This window comes from Rutilus rutilus (assembly GCF_951802725.1).
Source record: "Rutilus rutilus genome assembly, chromosome: 18".
In the NCBI taxonomy this organism is placed as follows: domain Eukaryota; kingdom Metazoa; phylum Chordata; class Actinopteri; order Cypriniformes; family Leuciscidae; genus Rutilus; species Rutilus rutilus.
The window spans coordinates 23,847,539-23,870,094 of record NC_140231.1 but is presented as its reverse complement, the minus strand read 5'-3'; the positions used below and the strand labels follow the sequence as shown (position 1 = coordinate 23,870,094).

General features: G+C 36.3%; 1 protein-coding gene across 2 annotated transcripts in view; it reads left to right on the top strand.

Moving 5' to 3' along the window:
* The window catches only part of ptpra (protein tyrosine phosphatase receptor type A), a 34,256-nt gene that overhangs the window by 4,551 nt on the left and 7,149 nt on the right, over window positions 1–22,556 (top strand). Inside the window, exons 2-18 of one of the 2 annotated variants that reach the window (XM_084388268.1) lie at window positions 10,214–10,260; window positions 10,472–10,556; window positions 11,410–11,811; window positions 11,920–11,931; window positions 13,016–13,100; window positions 13,356–13,429; window positions 13,797–13,933; window positions 14,733–14,823; window positions 15,000–15,076; window positions 16,232–16,268; window positions 16,367–16,464; window positions 16,666–16,785; window positions 18,063–18,229; window positions 18,649–18,784; window positions 18,873–19,022; window positions 20,691–20,784; window positions 21,555–21,631. In XM_084388268.1, coding sequence (XP_084244394.1) covers window positions 10,240–10,260; window positions 10,472–10,556; window positions 11,410–11,811; window positions 11,920–11,931; window positions 13,016–13,100; window positions 13,356–13,429; window positions 13,797–13,933; window positions 14,733–14,823; window positions 15,000–15,076; window positions 16,232–16,268; window positions 16,367–16,464; window positions 16,666–16,785; window positions 18,063–18,229; window positions 18,649–18,784; window positions 18,873–19,022; window positions 20,691–20,784; window positions 21,555–21,631 — 1,863 coding nt within the window. In that variant the 5' untranslated portion in view covers window positions 10,214–10,239. The remainder of the gene's footprint in view (window positions 1–10,213; window positions 10,261–10,471; window positions 10,557–11,409; window positions 11,812–11,919; window positions 11,932–13,015; window positions 13,101–13,355; window positions 13,430–13,796; window positions 13,934–14,732; window positions 14,824–14,999; window positions 15,077–16,231; window positions 16,269–16,366; window positions 16,465–16,665; window positions 16,786–18,062; window positions 18,230–18,648; window positions 18,785–18,872; window positions 19,023–20,690; window positions 20,785–21,554; window positions 21,632–22,556) is intronic. The other variant, XM_084388269.1, reaches the window with a different exon arrangement.

Sequence of the window (22,556 nt, the reverse complement as noted above, 5' to 3'; positions counted from 1 at the left end):
GCTAATTACAGATGTCAGAAAGGATTGGATCAGTGGAGAGGGTGGCTTCTTGGCCGTTGGTTTCCTCCTTGCTTTCGGTAAGCACAAGGGCCCAGACAGAATCCATGCCCGTTTATATTAGCTACGGATGGAAGGATTTGCAAGACATCTCATTGAGGAGTTGATCGGGTTTGATCACTCATTAGGAAGTGAATTATAGTGCTTTGAGTAATAGTCAATCAAGTTTGTTTTCTTAAAGGGACGGTTCACCCAAAGTCATTATTTACTCACCCTCATGACATTTTGACCATGCATGACTTTCTTTCTTTGATGGAATGTAAAAAGTGAATTTTTGAAGAATGTCCTCCTAACCAATATTTTCAAGACAGTGAAAGTGAATTAGTATTGGAGCAAAAAAGCATCATAAAAGCGCTCCGGTTTCTGATTATGAGGAGTTCATGAAATAAGTAGCGATGCACAAATTGTGATAATTTTGTAACAAACTTCTAATAATTTTTTGTATCCACGTAAATCACTCAGACGATCCATTTTAGAAACCTTTTTACTATGTTACTATTCACAAATCAGGCAGTAAAGTTAACATATCGCTAGAAGTGAAGGTTATCAATAAATGACAACTTTGTTTTTGTTTTGTTTGTCACAAAAAGTCGTAAAGTCCTGAACCATTTTTATGATGCTTGGTGATTTTGCATCAATTTTGAAGCTTGACAATCCCAGATTTCATTCACTTAAACTTTCATAATATTGAAAACCAAGCCAGGATATTGTACCTTTTTTGGAAGAAAGAATACAGGTTTGAAATGACATGAGGGTGAGTAAATATAATGATATATAACGTTATTTTTCCTCAAATTCTTTGTCGACTCTGACTCTGAGAGAGAAAGGCACGAGCTGTGAGAAAGCGCTCTTTCGGATGTCCACTGTATGTGTGTAGACTCACTGTGTGGCTCAGTCTGACTGTGTGCTAAATACTGACCTCATCTGTGCCACTTCCTGCCCTCTGTGTGTGATGTGGTTAGACCAGAGCATTCTCTGGGAAACCCTGACACAAGACTGCCAGCAGAACACCACACAACCCTCCTCCTCCCCCACTTGTCAAAGGTATCTGTTTACCTTGACTTCAGTGCTTGTTTGCACATAATTCCTCAAGTCACACTGTGGGAATGATTAGGGATCAAATAAAGACAAAAAGTCTTCAATATAGCTATTGTATGTGACTCTCAGGTTAACCACAATTCCTTTCCACAATTTCTCATTTTAGCCTGCATTTTTCTATGTTTCATGCTTCTAACGGCTATTTTGTTAATTATTCTAACCATTAATATAATCTGAAGTGATACAGAAACTATACACTGTCGAACAAGTTTAAAAAATATAGTTATTTTTTATTTAAGTCTCTAATGCTCTCAAAAGCTTTTTATTTGATCAAAAATACAGTCGAAATGGTAATATTGATGAATGTAATTACAATTTTTAAATATCCGTTTTCTACTTCAATATATTTTAAAATGTAATATATTCCTGTAATGGCAAAGCTGAATATTCGGCATCATTACCCCAGTCTTCAGTGTCACGTGATCCTTCAGAAATCATTATAATATGCTAATTTGCTGCTCAAGAAATATTTCCTATTATTATCAATGTTAAAATCAGTTGTGCTGCTTATTATGTTTATGGAAACCATGAAACATATATTTCCAAGACTCTTTGATTTAATGGAATGTTCTAAACAACTAAAAAAAATTACATTTCCTTTAAAAAAAACTTTTGAACGGTTGTGCATGCTATTCTGAAAATCATAACAATATTTATTGTGACATAAAAATGATTTACTGTCCAATTCCATGATCTTATCTTTCCTTTCAGAAATAAATCACATTATGGACATGAATGTTATCATAACAATAGGATATCATTTACTTAACTAAACAGGTTTTTAAACAGTTGTGTATGGCTTATAATGGACTATAATTTGTATGTATGTATGCATTTATGTAAATGATATTAAAGACTATATCAAAGTAAGAGCTAAAGTTACGCCTAGGAACTAGGAAACAGTGGCACAAACATCATGCCAAACCAAGGATCTTAGTGAACTAGCCAACAAAAGAAGTTCTAGCCGTGGCCCAGACAGAACCTTTTTGAGTTTTCTGTGCTGATTTTGGAGGAAAATATGTGGAATTGTAGCAATCACGGTCAGTTGTGTTCATCTGAGCTGAGAGTCTGTTTTGTCTTTCTTTAGATCAGTGTTTTTTGGTGTGCGTTTACTAGAGAACGAACATTCTCCCTTAGCCATTTCGTAATCAGGTAACTTGAGTAAATCATTAGATCCCGACTCATCTGAATGAGTTGCTGGAAGCGGTGCACAGGAAGTTGCCGGAATGGCAGGATGTGTGTGTTATGAAACACCATCAGAGTTTTCTTCTTGTGACAGTGTCATCTTGCCTGTCCGCTAGGCTGTCCCAGTTTGAGGGAGATGAAGAGAGGCATTGAGATTATTCCTGTCACACTGCACACTCCTCCAGGGTGCAGAGCAGCGTATTAATAAACTGTGAATGGGAACAGACAGATACCCATTATCTCTCCATAGAAAATGCTCTCTGGCTGCAGAAAGGACCTCCATTGCAGCATTCTCTGCTACCTCAGTGGGCATTGTATTGATCAGGGCAGGGGTGGGGAACTCATTTGGGGTCGGGGGGCCACGTTGGCAGAATATCACACCAGGCAGGCCGAGAACAGTCAGAACAGATCAAATGTAATACATTTAAATAAAGTCTTAAACTTGATCACCAAAAATGGAATTCTGAGGTATATAAAATGCTACCACAGCTAACAAACAACATGGAGGATGAAAGGAAATTTTCATTATAAGGAAAAACAACGAGAATCTGAGGTTATCAGACAGATGTTATTGAATGAGTACAAAGCAACTAAGTAGATTAGTCTCTATATCTGTAAAAAGTGTAAAAAATAAACAAGCAAAATGTTAGAAAGCATACCGTACTACGCACAATAAGAAGCTATTTACTTGTAAATAGATACGTCTATAGCTTTGACAACAGAGAAAACAGACGAAATCGCAGAAAACAGTCATAAAATATGTACAATATAACGCAGAATGTCATGGGATTTGACAGATTTTGGATGAATAAATCAAAAGTAGGGCTGTACACTTAAAGCTGCCGTCTGTAACGTTTTTTTGGGTTAAAAATGATCTAAAATAATTTTGTGCAAGTACATAACCAGCCAGTGTTCACAACTATCTGCTTGCCATAGCTCGATTTAAAACGGTAAGCTTGTAATAATGTTTTTAATTCCAGTGGTACTGGTGGATTTCCGCGGGAAATGTCTTTGCGTCATTACGTCACATCTGTTCACATAAAGAAGGAGTCTCGGCTAGTAGGCTATATTGCGTGTGAGGATGTTGGAGGTGGAGATTTATAGCCTTTTCTCACAGCACTTGATATAATTAAACTTATCAATTTGATGGTGGATCCAGAAAGGTTCAAACGACAATCACCAGTGACAACTGGAGATTCACCCGTTGTAAAATGCAAAAGACTTAGGAGTGGCTACAGAAAAAAAGAGACTGCAACCGGGCTTATGTGAAAATAAGGATAAATATCGGAAGGGCTTTTGAAAGGTGGCGTGAACTCCCTGTTTTGTTATAGAATCAAAACGGACGCAGAGACGGGTTTTTTTCTGCTGGATAAGTAAGACATTTCAGTGGTTCAATTATGTAACAGTAACGCACTTGTTCACTTAATTCATACAGTTACGGAGTAACGTTACTGAACTACAGGTAGCTCTAATACACATTAAATGTAGTCACGCAATGCTGATGTTGTTAACATTAACAATTTGAGAACAAAGTATAATTTGCACGGTTTAACGTGATATGATAAGCAATCGATAGATTTAATCAGTGCGAATTACTGCAATGCTTTTTTTCCCTTAGTTGGTCAGAACAAAAGTGGATGTTACTTGTTCAGACGACATATTCCGGTGAAAATTCTTATGTTGGTCATACTTCCAAAAAGTAGAATCTGTGATTCCGAATGACAGGATCCACACCGGCGCGGCGACTGACAGCCGCACATTCTCCTCAAAACATTGGATTCATCCGCGCTGTGCCGTGCCGAGGCACAACCCACGTAACGTTGATAATTCCGCGAATTACCGCAATTGCAGATTTTGAACAGAGATGGCGACAAAGAGGAAAAACTACGGACTGCAGCTTTAAATTGTGAGATGTTCTAGTGTCTGTGAATGTTCAAGTGCAAAAAGACTATTTAAATATGAATGCGTCACTGCGTGAATGAGTGACGTGGTTTTATCTCCTCTACCTACACAACAAAAGTGCATTTCTAAGAGATGACTTCACAAACATTTCACCATTTATTTGATTAAAAAACTATCATATCATCACATCACATCAAATACACACAGAAACTCAAAGATCTTTACGACAACCCATCAAAATAAACGCTAAATTAGTTTAAATTTAAGAAATTGTGACAAATTTTACTATTGTACAGTAGAATGTACTTTTCAAAAATAATAATTATAAATAATACAAAATTGCGGGATTTTCCTTAAAGTTTTCTTCCATGTTTTAATTTTAATGTTGTGCAGCACCTTGTTTGCCAAACATAAATAAATAAAATGAATTGGTAAATGTTCATTTGATTACGTTTTAAAAGATTTAAATGAATATTTTATGCCTTCGTTTGATTTTGTAAGTTTAATTTAACCAATTAAACTTTTTGTAAGTTTAATTTAATAAATTGCACGATTTTAAAAATGTAATTTAAACCATTAAAATGTAATCCATAAAAATTAAAACAGAAAAAAAATTATTTGGGAAAAGTGAAACAGATACATAGGTCCCTGACTGATTCCCTGACCCAAACTCGGCTGCAGTAAATAAAGAGTGTCTTGACTTTCTTTTAGTGCTGCCCCCAACTAAAGATTGTTTTACTCGACTAGTAGCCACTCATTTAAGCCATTAGTCGACTAGTCAGACGTTTATGATGTTAATTTAGTTACTTAAAAATATATACTTGCCATCAGAAAATGGCTTCAGTTTCAGGTTTGAGAAATAATATTATATGTATCATTGTTCTATTTTAGAGAGAAATACTACAACCATAATAATAAGCATTTAAAATATAATTTAAGCGCTCACTGCAATAAAGCTTGCTCAGCACACTGGCAAAAGTAATGATTATGAATGAGTCTGTCAGTAAAAAATAGCAAGGAGACTGTCTGGACATTTTAATAATTTGTTAATAAACGAGCAATTTCTGAATTAGTGTCGGCTGCAAATATGAAGTTGATGAAGCTGACTAAACATCTTCTCGTTGATTTAGTCTACTATTAGGGGACAGCCCTACTTTCTTTGCCACTCTTGTGTTCTTAAATTTGTGGTTTCTAAAAGCATACATATAGCACACTCCCACTCAACTTCACAGGTTGGTTATCATAGAATAGTGGTACTGTTTGTTGTGACGGTTTTGCCTTTCTGTAAAGGATGTGGAAAAGAGGAACATGCCAGTCTTATGTCTACTAGAGTCTTTTCTTATGAGATGCCCTTGAGTTTGAGAGTTAGAGCGATAAAGAGAGCAGTAGTAGTATGTGTTAGTTTAGCTGTATTAAAGCATGATTCCTCTGGTATGTGTTAAGAGCTGAACAGTTTATCACAGTCATCAGTTTTGGAGTAACTGCACATGCAATAATGGGTTGTCATCGTGTTGCTAAAGGTGTTCTTAGCTTACGTAGTTGTTACTTCCCCAAGTCAAAAGAGTGTCAAATATTTTTTTCTATTTTTTTTTTTTAATGTACCTCATCCAATCAACTTTATGGGAGGTTTTATCATCCACTAGGTGAAAATCACAATCCTGATTGGTTAGAAAAGTAATATCACACCTATCCTCAACAAGCTGAATGACTTGAGTTATGGCTTGTGTACATGAAGGGATTTGACCTGCACAGAATGTATGTATATACATTCAGATTTAATTTAGCATTTTGCAGTGTTTTTTTCTTTCCTCATTTCATTTATTGGATGTAGTATTGTTGCTCAAACAGTAAACCATAGCACTGGTAATGCCAAGGTCATGGGTTCGATACCCAGGGAGTGCTTAATGTTTGGGGTCGGTAAGATTTTTTAAAATAAATGTATACTTTTATTCAACAAGGATGCAAAAGTGACCATTACTAATTTGAATGTTACAAATGTTTTGTTTTCAAAATGAAATGTTGTTCTTTTTAACTTTCTATTCATTAAAGAATCCTGAACCAAAATGTATCATGGTTTCCACAAAATATTAAGCAGCACAACTGTTTTCAACATGAATATTAATAAGAAATTCTTCTTAAGCAGCAAATCAGCGTAAAATGATTTCTGAAGAATCATGTGACACTGAAGAATAAAGTAATGATGCTGAAACTTCAGCTTTGCAGATCACAGGTATAAATTACATTGTAAAACAACTAAATAGTTGTTTACTGTATTTTTGATTGCATAAATGCAGCCTTGGTGAGACTTCTTTCAAAAACATTGAAAAGTCTTACCGACTCCAAACTTTATTTTGGTAGTGTAAGTTTATTCAGATAACAATGTTTCAAATGCAGCATGTAAAGCACCTTTATCTTAAAACAATCATGTTGTTCCAAACCTGTGACTTCCTTTAACACAAAATGTCCTCATGCAAGACATATCATGATGTTGTGAGTAAATGATAACCATTATCATTTTTGTGCGAACTGTTCCTTTAACAACAAGAAGAACTATAAAGGTCAACTTTATCTCATTTCAAATCTGGTGCAACTTAACAGGAACAATTTGCGCAAGAGAGGAATGTGCAACCTATGCGTTAGTGCATTTTCATGTTCTGAAAACCCTCTTTCACTCTGAGGTGCGACGTAGATGTTCTGCACACGCCCAACGTGCTCGTCCTTTAGGAACAAGCCTCTTGGTGGAGCTGGAGACGGGCCATTTGTGCACTTAAAAATAAATGATGTCAGATCTCAGAGGAAAACCCCTATTATGGGTGTCATCTATTAGAGGTGCGCCATTTCCTCTGTAACTCACTAAGATGATAACCATGCCTGACTCATCAGTCCTGAAACAAGCGGATGGACAGCTTGCATATACATATTCGAGTGATTTGACTGAAAGTAAAATTATGCAATCGCTTGGCACACTTCCTAAATGCTGTTTTACTTTCCGTGATGTGTTAGTTAGGTGAGGGTGTGGCGCCTTTTGGGCTGAATGACGGATCTGGCAGACAATCAGACAGACCGCGACGGAAGGAAGGAAGGAAGCAATGTGCTCTCTCGGGTTTACGGCTTTCCTGCCAACTCCAGAAAGAGAGATGGGAACAGATAGAGACCGACGATTAATGTATAGAGCGAGAGAGGAGAGACGAGACCATCTGTCCCTCCCATCTGAAGGATTTCTGCAGGCTCAGCCAAAAACAGCTCAAATCGTGTCAGATTTGCCCTCCACCTGAAGAATGCTCAGCCATGTGCATGCTCAGCCTTTAAACAAATTGTATTTGACAACGAGCTTCTAGAATTCGTGCGGTTGGCTGTAGAATAACGGGCTTTGTGGCGAGGCTGATTTGATTAAATTGTCAGAGATGGATTTCACTGTCAGTGCATCTTCTTTGTATGGAAATGGTCAGCTGTTTGCATTACCTAACTGCGAATTTCCATCCGAATTAACGCTGGAGGGACACAGATTAACATGTAGCCATTCATAGCACAAAATGAGCTAAGGCAGCGTGACGAAGTGAAACGATATCCAACAAATAAAGACACTGTTTGGGGAAACTCGCTGCCACAATGCTACCACATTATGAGTGGTTGTCATTAGAATGATTTCTGAAGGATCATGTGACACTAATGGCTGCTGAATTGTAATATTTCACAATTTTACTGTATTTTTAACCAAATTAATGCAGCCTTGGTGAGCATATTTAGACTTCTTTCAAAACATTTAAAAGTATTACCTGCCCCTAAACGGTTTATGGAACTTTTTTGCCCTTTTATACTTCATTGGGTGAGATTTGTAATCACTTAACGCAGGTCCAAACTTGTTCCAGGAGGACCACTGTCCTGCAAAGTTTAGCTCTAACTTGTCTCAACACACCAGTCTGGAAGTTTCTAGTAGAGGTCTGCGCGGGACTGTTTTTTTTTTTTGACTCGCTCCCACCCACTCCTTCTAGGTTATATTCCGCACAAACTAGCTCCCGCTTAAAGTAGCTTTGCCGATTTCTTCGCTGTTTTTCTCGCTTTTTGCTCGCGGGTTTCTCTATAGAGCTCCCCCTACAGCTTCGGAATAGATATTTGACAACACTGTCGTCAAAACTCGTTGGCTCGTCCCATCTTCTCCCGCTGGTCATGTGCATTTGTTTTCAAAGAACCCGGCGAACGCACAGAGCCATGTCCACTGAGGTATGTGTCCACTGAGGTATGTCCACGGAGCCATGCCCGCCGGCCCAAAGTTGCAAGGGTGGTTTTTCGTCTCACAGGCGCTCGAGGGGTGCGAGAAGACCACCATTCAACCCGAAAACAGTCATATAACCATTCCAATGACTCCGAAGCTGTTCGGTTAAGATAAAAAAGTTACTTAGTTCACCTTTAAAATTCACTCTGCTCACCCGCTATCTGCTTAGAATGATTTAATTCCCGACCCAACCGATCCCGCTAAATCCCACTAATCTTACATTTAAATTTGCCCTAAAGAAAGAGAGAGTGATTGGGGATGACAAATATAAAATGTTGGCTGTACAAGAATTATATTTGTTATGATTCTCTATGTAAACTACAAAAAGGCAAATTTGTGAAAACAATGACGTATTACGTGCTCTGTCTATAGACGCGTAGTGTTTTTTTTTTTTTACAATCTGACATCACCAACTACTGACTTGGCATACTAGTGCAGTTTGTCTGAATCTACCAAGAAAATTGCAATCGGTGCATCTCTAGACAAATCTCTTATCGTTGAGCCCTGTAAGAGTTTCAAACAACATGAGGGTAAGCAAATAACAATTTTAGTTTGTTGGGTGAGCTATTCCCATAAGAAAGGTTTCTTTATGTGAAGTCATCGCAATAAATTGTGGTGTAGTTCCTGAAATTCTCATGTAAGCAGCTCAAACTGACACCGAAATCTCTTGGAGGGTTACTGGGCGGAGCCTGCTGATGTTTGGATGTGAGGTGGAAGCTGATTGGACCGTCCGAGGAGCAGCAGTACCACGGATGCTCTTGCTTGACGAGTGGCAGACGGGCTGGATTATTTCAGTGTCTGACCCTTCGGATTGGCACTAGGATTATCACTGTTTAGTCAGTGAGACACCATTGAGATTACAGAACGGGTTAGCGGTCAGCCCGCTACCCTCAGGCTCTTGGCTTCAGATGTTGTGATTATATTTTCACTCCTCACATCAAACCATCTCACAACTCAGAGCTTAATCCCCTCGGACCAAATCCGCAGGCAGTCTGCTGGATGAATAAAGACACTTGGACGTTGTCTGTCTAGTATCTGTTGCTCTTGTCTTGATACGTGGCCATGTGCGGCGCGTTTGGCTGGATCGTGTGTAGAGTTGTAAAAGAGATGGCTATGGATATTCTTTTTTAGATTTTTCCAAATTGCCATGATGCCAATCTGTTTCATTTAATTTATTTTATATAATTGTATTTGTTTTGAGAGAGAGATAATTTGTTTTCATGAATTTAAAAACCCAGTCTTATCTGAACATTTCACATTGATTGCATGAGCTTCAAATCTCTACTTGTGTTAGTCTGAGAGAAATGACTCATTTTCCGGTTCAATACAGAAAGTGTGCGCACATTTATGAATGAATTTATGAATTATTTTTGAATTTATGAATGGCATGTAATTTTATTTATGGCAGTAGGTTTGTCACAATAATAAAAATCAGTTGTTGATACCAATATTAGTCAAACTTCACTATTTAATATACATTTTGATACACGTAGTTAAAAAAGGTAATTGTCTTGTTATATTTTATTTTATTGTACAAATTAAATGTTAAAATGTTAAAAATGTAATTAAAACAATTGCATCATAATCTTCAAGTTTCCTCAAGTAACGATGTGATAAATGTATGATATTATAGATGCAAATGTTAATGTAGTTGCTGAGTTTAATGATGAATTCTCCATTTCTTTCTGTCATCTACAGGAGATCATTGTGCGAATGAGTGAGTGATGCAGGTTTCGTTTCTTCAGGTAAGTCTCTTCACTCCACCTCCATCAGAACAGCCCATCCCAAACTTTATGAATTAATTTGATTCTTGACAAGCGCAACAATCCCCATGCGGACGATCCCTGCCAAAACGTCTCTATAGTGCCGTTAACGTGTGAATTTGTGAAGTAGTGCTCATTTATTAGACTGAAACATGTCATAGATTGATTTTGGTATGTGTGTATTCTGTTTCAGGGCAGTATGGGTGTGTATCCCCTGCTCCTGCTCCATGTGGCCTTTGTGGCCCTCAGCACGGCCCAGATAATCCCTGACCCTTCAGGTAAGGCACTTTTATGACACACAAAAGCTTTGAATAACGCAGTCGCATTTCCTCCATTAGATAAACTAGTTATCCTTAGAAGGCCTCGGTATTTTTTTGGTGATGATGCATTTCCTGCAGAGTTGCTTTTACCCCAGATTGATCTTGGCTTGTGAGTTAAAACTTCCTGTAAATTATTATGTAATCTTAATAAATTTAGATAATTTGTATTTAATCTGGAATATTCATATCAGTTATTGAAATAGGAAATTAAATACAAGTCTACTTTAAAGTATGTGAAGGTGAACTTTTGTAATCCATCAACAAAAACCAACAACACAAAAAATGTAAAAAATTTGAGGCCCAGAAAATTACTAAGGAATTGCCTGGAGGATAGAGTATTTTCACACACACCTAATTTTGTTTTGTGAGATACTCGATGTTCAGTGTTAACGTTGAGATCCCAAACTTCAGTTGATCATAGAGTTTTGGGGTTGGTAAGAAAAAAAAGTTCATTATGCTCACCAAGACGGCATTTATTTGATCAAAAATACTGTTTAAAACAGAATGTTGTTTTGCTTATTTTTTGTTGAAACCATGATATATTATTTTTATTTTCAGTATTCTTTGATTAAAATAACTTTTCTTTTGCAACATTATGAATGTCTTTACTGTCACTTGCCGGATAAAAGTATGAATTTCTTTCAAATAAAATCTTACTAACCTCAAACCTTTGAACGGAAATGTACAATTTAGCATTAATGGTCTATGAAAGTCTGTTTTATATATATATATATATATATATATATACATATGTATATAATATATATATTATTGCATCTGTTTTTAAAGCTTTAAAATCTCTCTTTCTCAGGTGCAGTCTTACAGACCACCAAACCTACAGACCCTCCTCCCACGTCACCCTTCATCGCAGTCACCCAGGCGCCCCCATCAGCCACCCCATCTATGACACCGTCCCCTGAACTTGTTGGAACAACAGTATTCAAAGACTCTGAGGTTATGGTGACGCCGGAGATTCCCACAGCCCCTCCTGTCGTCCCCCCTCCAACTGCGCTCGTCCCCACCGAAACACCACCTGCCCCATCAACCCCATCTGCCGCGTCCCCATCCCTCACCCCCATCAAGACTACGGTTTTGTCTACATCAGAGATCCCTACACCTGATCTGACATCCACTCAGTCCTCTTCAAGTCCCAAAACAAACACTTCATTTACCCCTGCGGATGCCACCACAACTGGCAACAGCGAGGTTCCAGGTACCATTTCAAAGAAAATTCCAACTATTTGTAAAGAACTGCATTTGCTCTTTTCAGTTATTTAGTCATTCTCTAATCTATTTCTGTTGTTTTTCTTATGTAATGAAGATAATGGGCATAGTAAGTTCCATTTTATTTGTCACTTTGCTTGCATAACGAAGCCTTTTCTATAGTTTATTAGTAACCATTTATTACACAACCTGTCAGGAGTTGCTTATACACTACCAGTCAATAGTTTGGACACAATCGACAAGTGGTCAACCGAAATGGGTTTTTAAATAGCTATTGTCCAAATCTTAAGGAGCACAGTGTCCGATGGTCAGTATAAATCAAATATATCGTCTATGACATCACACAATTAAATTTTAAATGAAACATAAACAATATTTCTGCGATTTTTATTTTTATCTGATAAAAATAAAGAAAAAAACCAAAATCTTACTGACCCCAAAATTTTGAATGGTCGTATATTAATATAACTACTAATATGTACTAAGTTTTGAAGGTATAGTTCACCCAAAAACTTAAAGGTATAGCGGAGGATTTTCCCGAATTTTAGAAAAGAACCGCCCTCTCCACTTTTTGAAAAAATGCACATGCGCAACACTCTACCTGCTCCCGAGAGGGAACGCCTATTAAACGTGTGCACGAGAGAGCATGCACGAGCTAATCATAGCTTACATTAACTTTTACTAGCAGTGATTTTAAATGGATTTCTCCAAATAGCATACCAAACTTTACCTGTCAAGTAGAAACTTTGCGAGTGAGGCATCAGTGGGAAGCCCAACCATCGTGTGAATCATGTGCACGAGCACGTACGACGGCCTTACGTAAACATATCACCAGAATGATTGACACTTAGGAGGACCAATAGTCTTGATGATCCACCCGGAAAAAGAAAATCCTCCGCTATACCTTTAACTCACCTTTAAGTTGTTCCAAACCTGTATGAAATTCTTTCTTCTGCTGAACTGTAGCCATTGACTTGCATAGTATTTTCTTCCATACTAAGTCAATGGCTACCGTCAAATGTTTGGTTACTCACATTCTTCCAAATATCGTCTTCTGTGTAAAAACATACAGGTTTGGAACAACTTGAGGGTGAGTAAATGATGACAGAAATTGGGTGGCTAATGTTAAAAAAAAAAAAAAGGAAGATTTGCAACTGCAATTCAATAGCTCTTTTTTTGTCCTCTAAATTCAGATGACACGGCGATCATGGCGGTGATGGTTGCCCTGTCCTCTCTGCTGGTCATTGTCTTTATCATCATCGTCCTGTACATGCTCAGGTAAGTCCCAGTATTCAGAAACTTTCAGCTGTTCATGCAGTACAAAAAGTGCTCATAGCATAGATTCCAGCTCAAAAAACAACATAAAGACAAAGTTACAAGCAGTTAGAGCATAGAAGATAATAGAACAGATGAGAAAAAGTGTTCAGAAAGCTCCATTCATTAGGAAACCCACAATGTCAGCTGGGGGCCATGGGGCTGAATGTCCAGTTACCATGGTAATGATTGGCTTTTTGTTTCGCTCCGTTGTGGCAGGTTTAAGAAGTACAAGCAGGCAGGGAGCCACTCCAATTCCTTCCGCCTGACCAATGGCAGAGCTGACGACACAGGTAGGAATAAGAGTGTGTGTGTGTGTTTCTGTGACTGTTCTTAGGAATGTTTGTCCTTTAAAGCAGCAAATATATTAAGGTTAACAGTAAAGTACGTTGTTTGGTTTATAAGTTGGATGCACTACTCGTGTCATCTTTTAATTTCCATCTTGATTTAGTGATTTGATTGAAACATAATTGTACTGTGTTGCCCCCTATTGGTTGTCCTGTACACAACATGGATAAAGGACAAACTGCAAGTCATTCTTAAAATATTTAATAAAAAAAAAAAAAAAACTCTTTTCTTTTTTTGTGGTTAACACATATATTTATGTTTCTTTCTCCTCCCCGTGTTGCTTTCCTGCTCCTTACACTTCCTTTCTCACAGAACTTCAGAGTGTGCCACTATTGGCTCGTTCTCCTAGCACCAACAGGAAGTACCCGCCCCTTCTTGTCGACAAGCTTGAGGAGGAGATGAACCGCAGAATGGCCGATGACAATAAACTCTTCCGGGAAGAGTTCAACGTAGGTGCACAAACACACACACACACACCTCTGATTCAGCAATTGAACTGATTGGAAATTTCACCATCTTTGGAATGACAAAAAAAAAAAAAAGGCATCTTATGCTGTGTTCGTTTGCTATCGGAATTATCGTAAATATGAGTTTCCTAGTTAAAAATGAGATATTAACTATTTACCACTGGAAAGCTTGGGGATAATTTTGATAAATGGTTGTCATGAATGGGACACTAATTATCATTTTGGCTTTAATAAGATTTCCCCAATACATAGACAAGAATAAACCTGGTATCCTCCATTATTCCTGTTCTTTCCGAATGTTCCGAATGTGACGAGAAGTGGGCAGTAGGAATTTTCTGATAACAAATTTCCCAAAAAGAGTGCACTTTAGGCAGATACATTTGTGCTGTTGGTGTATGGTGTATGATGATGATGAAGACTTTTATTGTCTGAATAAATCTGAATTTTTTCTTGCATAACGTTATGTTCATTCACAAATATTACCCATACTCAGACCCTTACAATGTTTATTCATGGATATTACCACATAAAACACAAGACCTTTACAATCACATAGGATAAAGTACAAAATTCCATATTAGACAGTATACACACACACACACACAATTCCAGTTAGTGTAGATTCGATTTTTTTATGTACCATATTCAGTTCCAATACAGCTTGAAGCACAAAAGAGTCCTTTAATCTAACTTGATTATATTCCTGTTCCACTGTTTAGATGGTCCCTGTCAATGCTTTCGCCCTACTTGAACTGTGTGATTGGTTTCTTTTTTTCTGCAGGCATTGCCTGTATGTCCCATTCAAGCCTCATGTGATGCTGCCTCGAAGGAGGAGAATAAAGAGAAGAACAGATATGTCAACATCCTGCCCTGTAAGGCTTTCCCACAACTTATCTCTAAACCAGAGCTGATAATAAAGCATGCTTTTACCAGAACTGCAAGGCCCTACAAAGGAGTTCCTTATGTGAAAATGGCTGTACTAAATGAAACATTAATGCTATGAGCCTTATAATCTCCTTTCTTAATTTGTTTCTCATTTTTATCTCAGATGATCATTCTAGGGTGCATTTGACCTCTCTGGAGGGTGTTCCTGACTCAGACTACATCAACGCTTCCTACATTAATGTAAGACCACAAGCGCTAGCCTAGTCATGAGAGGGAGTGCACTGTTACTTACATTTTAGCCGACGAGTGTTACTGCAGATTTTAAAACTTTGTGTCTATTTTTTGTCTACTTTTTTAATTCTATTTTGTCTAAATAAATAAAATCATTTGTTTTAAATGCTACAAGTAAATTTAGGCAGTTTTATTATAATATTATTTATATAGTATTATAATATTTATTTATATTTTTAATTATCTTTTCATTTCAATTTTAGTTTTTAGTTGCTCATTACAATGTAATTTTAAGTTTTTGTTTTTTATTTGTTTAGCTTCAATTTATTTCAATATCAGTCTTAGTTTTAGTAATTTTAGAACTTAAACTTATTTCATTTAGTTGCCAAGGCATACATTTTTTATCTTATATTTATATTTATATTTTATTTTATTCTAATTCTAGGGATAGCCACCATATCGGAATCGGACGATATATGTTAAATTTGTATTCTTTTTTTATTTTTTATTTATAAAATTAGGCCGATATATATATAAAAGCTAATAAATAATGGATTATTTCCTTCAGCTGAGAGACTTCAGATGCGCACTGTTCGCTATGATGTTTTTGAATTGCTTGAAATATGATTGGAATCACTTCAAAAAAGGAAAATACAGTTAAGTTAAACATGTCCAGCGCTTGTCTGTCATTTAGGCTACATAAAATTATAATGAAAACATAATTGTTTGCTTGGGACAAGGCTTTTAATAGTGAGACTTTTTTTTGTAATCAGGCTCTTAAAAATTATATACAAATTCGGATTTAGATTTATCTGTTATCAACTTTAAAATATAAAGAATTGGTAACAGCCAAAATGTTTATATCAGTGCATCCATAACTAATTCCAATTTCTGAAAACCGTTTAACTCATTTTAGTTTTGGGTAACAATAACAGCACTGAATTTAGGCATCACAACATTATAATGTACATTATGAAAAATAGATTTTCATTTTGAAATTTGCTGAAGATTACAATTAACACTATTTTGAAGTCATTAGAGTTTTTAAAGATTAAATGAGTGTTGGATGAAAGGTAATCTAAATGTAAAAATATGGGAAATGAGCATGCATGTGTAAATCCTTAATAATAATCCTTTTTTCCACACTTTTGTTGTTCTTTTCAGGGATACCAGGAGAAAAACAAATTCATAGCTGCACAAGGTAAAAAAAAAATGGTTTTAGTCTCTTTCATAAATATCCAAATGCTTTACATAGCTTTTTGATTAATGATTATAAAAAAATTAACTTTCTTATTGCAGGACCAAAAGAGGAAACGGTCAATGACTTCTGGAGGATGATCTGGGAACAGAACACTGCCACCATCGTCATGGTAACCAATCTGAAAGAGAGGAAAGAGGTAAACGCCGCAAGAAATCTATTAGATGTAATCTAGTGTCAAAGAGGAGTAAGCTGATCTTTGATTTTACAGCCTCAGCTCTTATCGCGGTCTCACATAATGGATTTAGAGTGCAACTTTGAGGAAGATGGCCATTAATAAAGATGTATGATCACCGCAGTGATGATGATGATTATGATATACTGTGCTTCATATCCGCAGTGTAAATGTGCTCAGTACTGGCCAGACCAGGGATGCTGGACCTACGGAAATATCCGCGTGTCAGTGGAGGACATGATGATTCTGGTTGACTATACTATCCGCAAGTTCTGCATTCAGCAGGTAGGACCACAAGGGTTACAATCATTACCTATTTATTGGACAGACTGATTACTTAAATTATTGGAACTGGCTAATTAAGCCAATTAAAAGAAGTGCTAGCTCCCAAAATATACCAACAGTCTTAACAGCTGTTAATATGAGTTTTTGGTGATTCTTCAATTAGTGCCAGGTTTTTTTTATTATTTTTTTTACTATGTACATTTATCACTACGTTGATAAAAATTTTGAAGAAAATTGGATAAGGCACGTTTTCAGGGGGTATTTGTCCGCTTCCAAACCGATCTCTTGTGCGGTTCGACTAAAATATGAACGCAACACAAACCAAAGACATCTAAACTAACCAAAAAGAGGACGTGATGTTACAAGATATGACCCTAAAAAAGGAATGTGCAAGCATTTCTGATTCCTGAACCGGTGTTGCACATCATAGTTCAGTACAAGGGACTAAATGTATCGTTTTATTTTTTGGCCCGGACCAAAAGAACCAAACTCCAATGTAAACATCCTTAAGGTGATGATACACAGGGCAACTTTTTGAGCAATGTTGCTGGGCAATCTTGCAGAGCGATTGTTGCTTGGGCACTTTCCCATTGAAAATGGGCAATACATTTCTATCTGGATAATTTAGATCGGTCGTGGGCCCTGTGTCTCATCTGGTTGCCCGTGGATGGCAACATTGCTCAGAAAGTTGCTCTGTGTATCATCACCTTTAGACTACCACAGCAACTTTACTAGCAGTCAGTTAAGTCTGAATTAGTAAAAACAAAAAGAAATGGACCAATTGCTTAGGACAGTGATAAAAGCGTACACCAAAATGCCGTAGGAAAATTCTTAAAAGTTTTTGTAGATGTATTATAGAGGGAGAATTAAAAAGTAAAAAATGGAGAAATCCTGCCAAATTGAACCTTTCAGCACTTCAAAATTAGGAACAGAAACCAAACACAATAAATGAAATAATTTATAAACAATAATTTAATTGAATTATCCATTTATTTATTTGTGTATTTTATTGATTTTATCAGTGTTATTGTTTCTTTTTTTTTCTTTTTTTTTAAATCATCCAATGTTACAGCTAAGTTCCCCCAATTCATGAAGCACCAATATATATATCAGTGTTACTTTGGTCATGAGCCACCTTGCCTCCTAGATATCAGATTATAATATTTAAAAAGACCTATTCCTGTAATCTGTAAAGAGACAAGGCTGTTATTACAAGAAATATTGTTGAGATTTTGTTTGGTGAATGATGAGATTGAAAAACTCTTTTGTGTGTTAAGGTGGGTGATGTGTCTGGTAAGAAGCCCCAGAGGCTGGTCACACAGTTTCACTTCACCAGCTGGCCTGATTTCGGGGTTCCTTTCACTCCCATTGGCATGCTGAAGTTCCTAAAAAAGGTCAAGAACTGCAACCCACAGTATGCTGGACCCATAGTGGTTCACTGCAGGTAAGGAGCTTCATTATCTTAAAAGCTTAAGGTCAGTAAGATTTAAAAAAAATAATTTAATACTTTTATTCTGCAAGTACATTATAAATTGATAATAATGAGAAATGATTCTTGAGCAGCAAATCTTCATATTAGAAGGATCATGTGACACCGAAGACTGGAGTAATGATGCTGAAAATTCAGCTTTGGCATCACAGGAATAAATTATATTTTAAAATATATTAAAATAGAAAACGGTTATTTTAAATTGTAATAATAGTTCACATTATTAGCCTTGGTGAGCATAAGAGACTTCTTTCAAAAACATTTTAAAATCTTACTGACCCCAAATTTCGAACAGTAATGTATGTGAGCTGGGGTTTTTTGTTGTTGAAGGTATGATGTCCATTCATTAACTGATTCTCAATTGTTCATCTCAGTGCGGGTGTGGGCAGAACGGGGACCTTCATTGTGATAGACGCTATGCTGGACATGATGGGTGCAGAAAGAAAGGTCGACGTCTTCGGGTTTGTCACACGGATCAGAGCCCAGCGCTGTCAGATGGTCCAGACTGATGTGAGCTCATAAAAAAAACCCTCCTAATAAAGTTACCTCAAAAAATGTCTCAAGAAACTAATCTCCCAACCTCTTCTTCTCCCTTCAGATGCAGTACGTGTTTATATTCCAAGCTTTGCTAGAGCACTACCTGTACGGGGACACAGAGTTAGAGGTGACGTCTCTGGAGTCTCACCTGTCTAAACTCTACGCTCCTTTACCTGGAGCTGGCTGTGGAGGCCTGGAGGCGGAGTTTAAGGTGGCACACACTGTTTTTTTTCTGTATTTATTTCTTGTGTTCTGCATCTTTAGGAAACAGGCACGTGCACACATAGACATCAAAGGGGGCTTGAGCACCTGCCCTTTTTATTCCTGGAGAGAAAGTGCCCTTTTTTCTGGGGTGCTTTTTTTTTTTTTTTGGAAAATAATATTTCTGTTTGCGCACAGCTTCCCTGTCAAACAAAAATATTTAATGAAGAATAGTATCTAAATATCAGGTCAGGAGTTCTGAAGCGCTCCCTCTCCCCCGACTGTTAAACCTGATTGCTTCCGCTAAAGAAAATAGTCCGCTCCGTCTCTACAGTTAGAATCCTGTGAGTCCATAGTAACGCTCTGTTTTTCATGACAACGGTCTGTTATACTCCGCACAGCGGTCTGTTATCAAGAAATAACACACCGCATTCTACATTGGAATTAAACCAAGCCATGTAATAAAATAAGTTAATAAAATAAGCATATATTACCACCTAGGTGATATGCTTTTATTTTGTTTACTGCATTGCCCTGTCATAGATGCAAATGTGCGCATTTTAACTAGTTGACGCCTAGTTTGCATACAGAACGTCCCCAGTAATGACTTACATCAAGAGTCTTTCCCCCTGAAATTTAGAAATCCAAATTGGTGAATTTAGAAGAAATCTACAGATGCAAACAGATGGAGGATACACTCTAAAAAATTTAGTAAATCTGAGTAACTGCATCTGGTACATTAATAAATAAAACTGAGTAGAAATAAGTTAACATTAAACATTAAAAATAACAATATTTATAAATTAACTTTTTATTTATGAGTAATTTAACTTTTTTTATTTCCTCTAAACCTTTATAAAATAGTATTCCAACCACAAATACATACATGACATTGGCTTTTATTGAATTTGTACTCAATTATTTTGGTAAGTTTAATTTTAAAGTGTTATGTATTCTGATAACACCAAAATAATTAAATGATGTAGTACAAAAATAAACAAATTATTAGTAAAACACGCCACCTCTGCTTGATGCAGTTATTTAGGTTATTCTAAATATGAAGAGTTCAGATGAAAAAGCCTCTAAGTGCCATCTGAAATTTCCTTCTATAATGATCATTTTTATCAAGCTTGTATGTTTATGGTCACTTATTTCACATTACTGGCAGTGAAAATGACCTATTAATTGTCATTTAAGTTAAATTACTAAACTTAAATATACGAGCTTGGAAAAAATGCTCATTTTAGAAGAAAATTACTTGAAACTTGAAACTAGTAGCATAGAAAATGTTTTCAAAACATTGTGGAATGGTTTCCTTTGCTGCTCTATAAACCTAGTGAATACTAAGGAGACCAAGGTTTCTGTGTGAACTGATTATTTTGTAGACATCTTTTGAAAATGAAACAATTGCGTGAGTTTGAGGAAGATAAAATTAATTAACTTTTTTAATAATTTTTTTTTAAAGGAAGTCAGAGTTGCGTTAATATATACTTTTTTTGTTTAAAAAAAAAATTAAAAATACGTAATTATGAGAAGTGCCCTTTATTTCACTTGAGCCCCTGCCCCTCAAAATGTCTGTGCACGTCCCTGTTAGGAAACATATTGTTCTGGTACCATTTTGAAATGTTTTCTTATTTTCGGTTTTATTTATTATTATATCTCTCCTTCTCTCTTTTAGAAGCTTACCTCCATTAAAATCCAGAATGACAAGATGAGAACAGGGAACCTGCCTGCCAACATGAAGAAAAATCGTGTTTTGCAAATCATTCCATGTGAGTTGTGTATCCATGTTTAATAACCAGACTGTGATTTGGGAGAATATCTTCGAAAATACACTACCGTTCATAAGTTAATTCATAAATTAATACTTTAATGCAGCAAGGATGCATTAAAATCAAAAGTGACAGTTAAGGCATTTTATAATAACTTTCTATTTATCAAAGAACCATGAAACGAGTATCGCCTCTTCCACAAAAATATTAAGCTGCACAGCTGTTTTTGTCATTGATAATAAATCAGAATTGTTTCTTGAACAGCAAATCCGCATATTAGAATGATTTCTGAAGGATCATGTGACACTGAAGACTGAAGTAATGATGCTGAAAATTCAGCTTTGCATCACAGGAATAAATTACATTTTAAAATATATTAAAATAGAAAACAGTTATTTGAAATGGTAATAATATTTTACAATATTACTGTTTTTTTGTTTGTTTTTTTACTGTATTTCTTATCAAATAAATGCAGCCATGGTGATCATAAGAGAGATAATTTCAAAACATTAAAAAAATATTACTGACCCTAAACATTTTAATGGTAGTGTAGTTGTTTCTAACATGCTCTCTGCTGGGAAAAGTTTCCTAGTTTATACTTCTTTATATTATCCAATTATATCATACTTAATCTTTATACTTTTATCCTTTTACATATTATACATTTGCCAGCTGCTTTTATCTAAAACGACTTGCAGTGAATTTGAGGTGTCCATTTATCAGTATGTGCATTCCTGTGTTTGTTTCTGAACCTTTGCTGTTTCTTCTAGATGAGTTTAACAGAGTGATCATCCCTGTAAAACGAGGGGAGGAGAACACAGACTACATCAACGCTTCTTTTATAGATGTGAGTAAAACCCGTCTGACTTCAGCCAGCATTTACTCCCAACTAACCTAAATACCGCTCAGTGAACCCTGGAGGTAATGCTACAATGTTCTACGCTCTATTGAGAGACCACACAGCCTGCTTTTTTTCTTTTTGGGTGTGGTTTAGAAACATTTTTTAGTCATGAAGTTATTTGGATGCCCATACTGAGATAAGCAGCCTGGGAAGGTGGCCATCGCTCTGTTCCAAGGCCTAGAGACTTATTATAAATAAATGTATTTTAACTCTACACTGAAAAGTATCCGTAATAAAAACTTTATTGAAATCTTAGTGTCCTGAATTGCTACCAATGTAGACTTTTCCAAATCAATCACTTATGAAGTCCCATGATGATTAGGAAGACGGCAGCCTAAGTAGGCAGTAGGGAGAAAGACAATTCAGTATGTTTTGAGACAGACCTCAAAAGTCCGTCCCTCCATTGCCGATCTGCAGTGAGAGTGGGACGGCTTTGTTTTGGCTGAAAGCCCTTTCACTTCCTCTTTCTTTTGTTTGAATGAAACACTCGTTCAAGGTAATCAACAGAGGAAAATATCACCAGGGCTGCTACATTGGAAACCCAAGTTGCATTGCAATCTGAAAGATAGCTATACTAATAAACAAAAGCCTGTTTTATCATAAGTATTGTGCCTTCTTGCTGTATGTGTCCTTGAATAAATGAATATGAATAAATCTGCTTGGTACCACCCAAAGAGTGCTGGAGATCTAAAATATGCAGTGGTGTGGTATATGAATGCTTTTAATGTACTGTTAATACAGTAATCATATAAACAACTGTTCAAAAAAAGGTTTTTCTTTTTAAAATAGTACAATTAATAGTTTTATTCAGCAAGAACACATTAAATTGATCAAGTTTTATACGATTTCTGTTTAATATTAATGCTGTTCT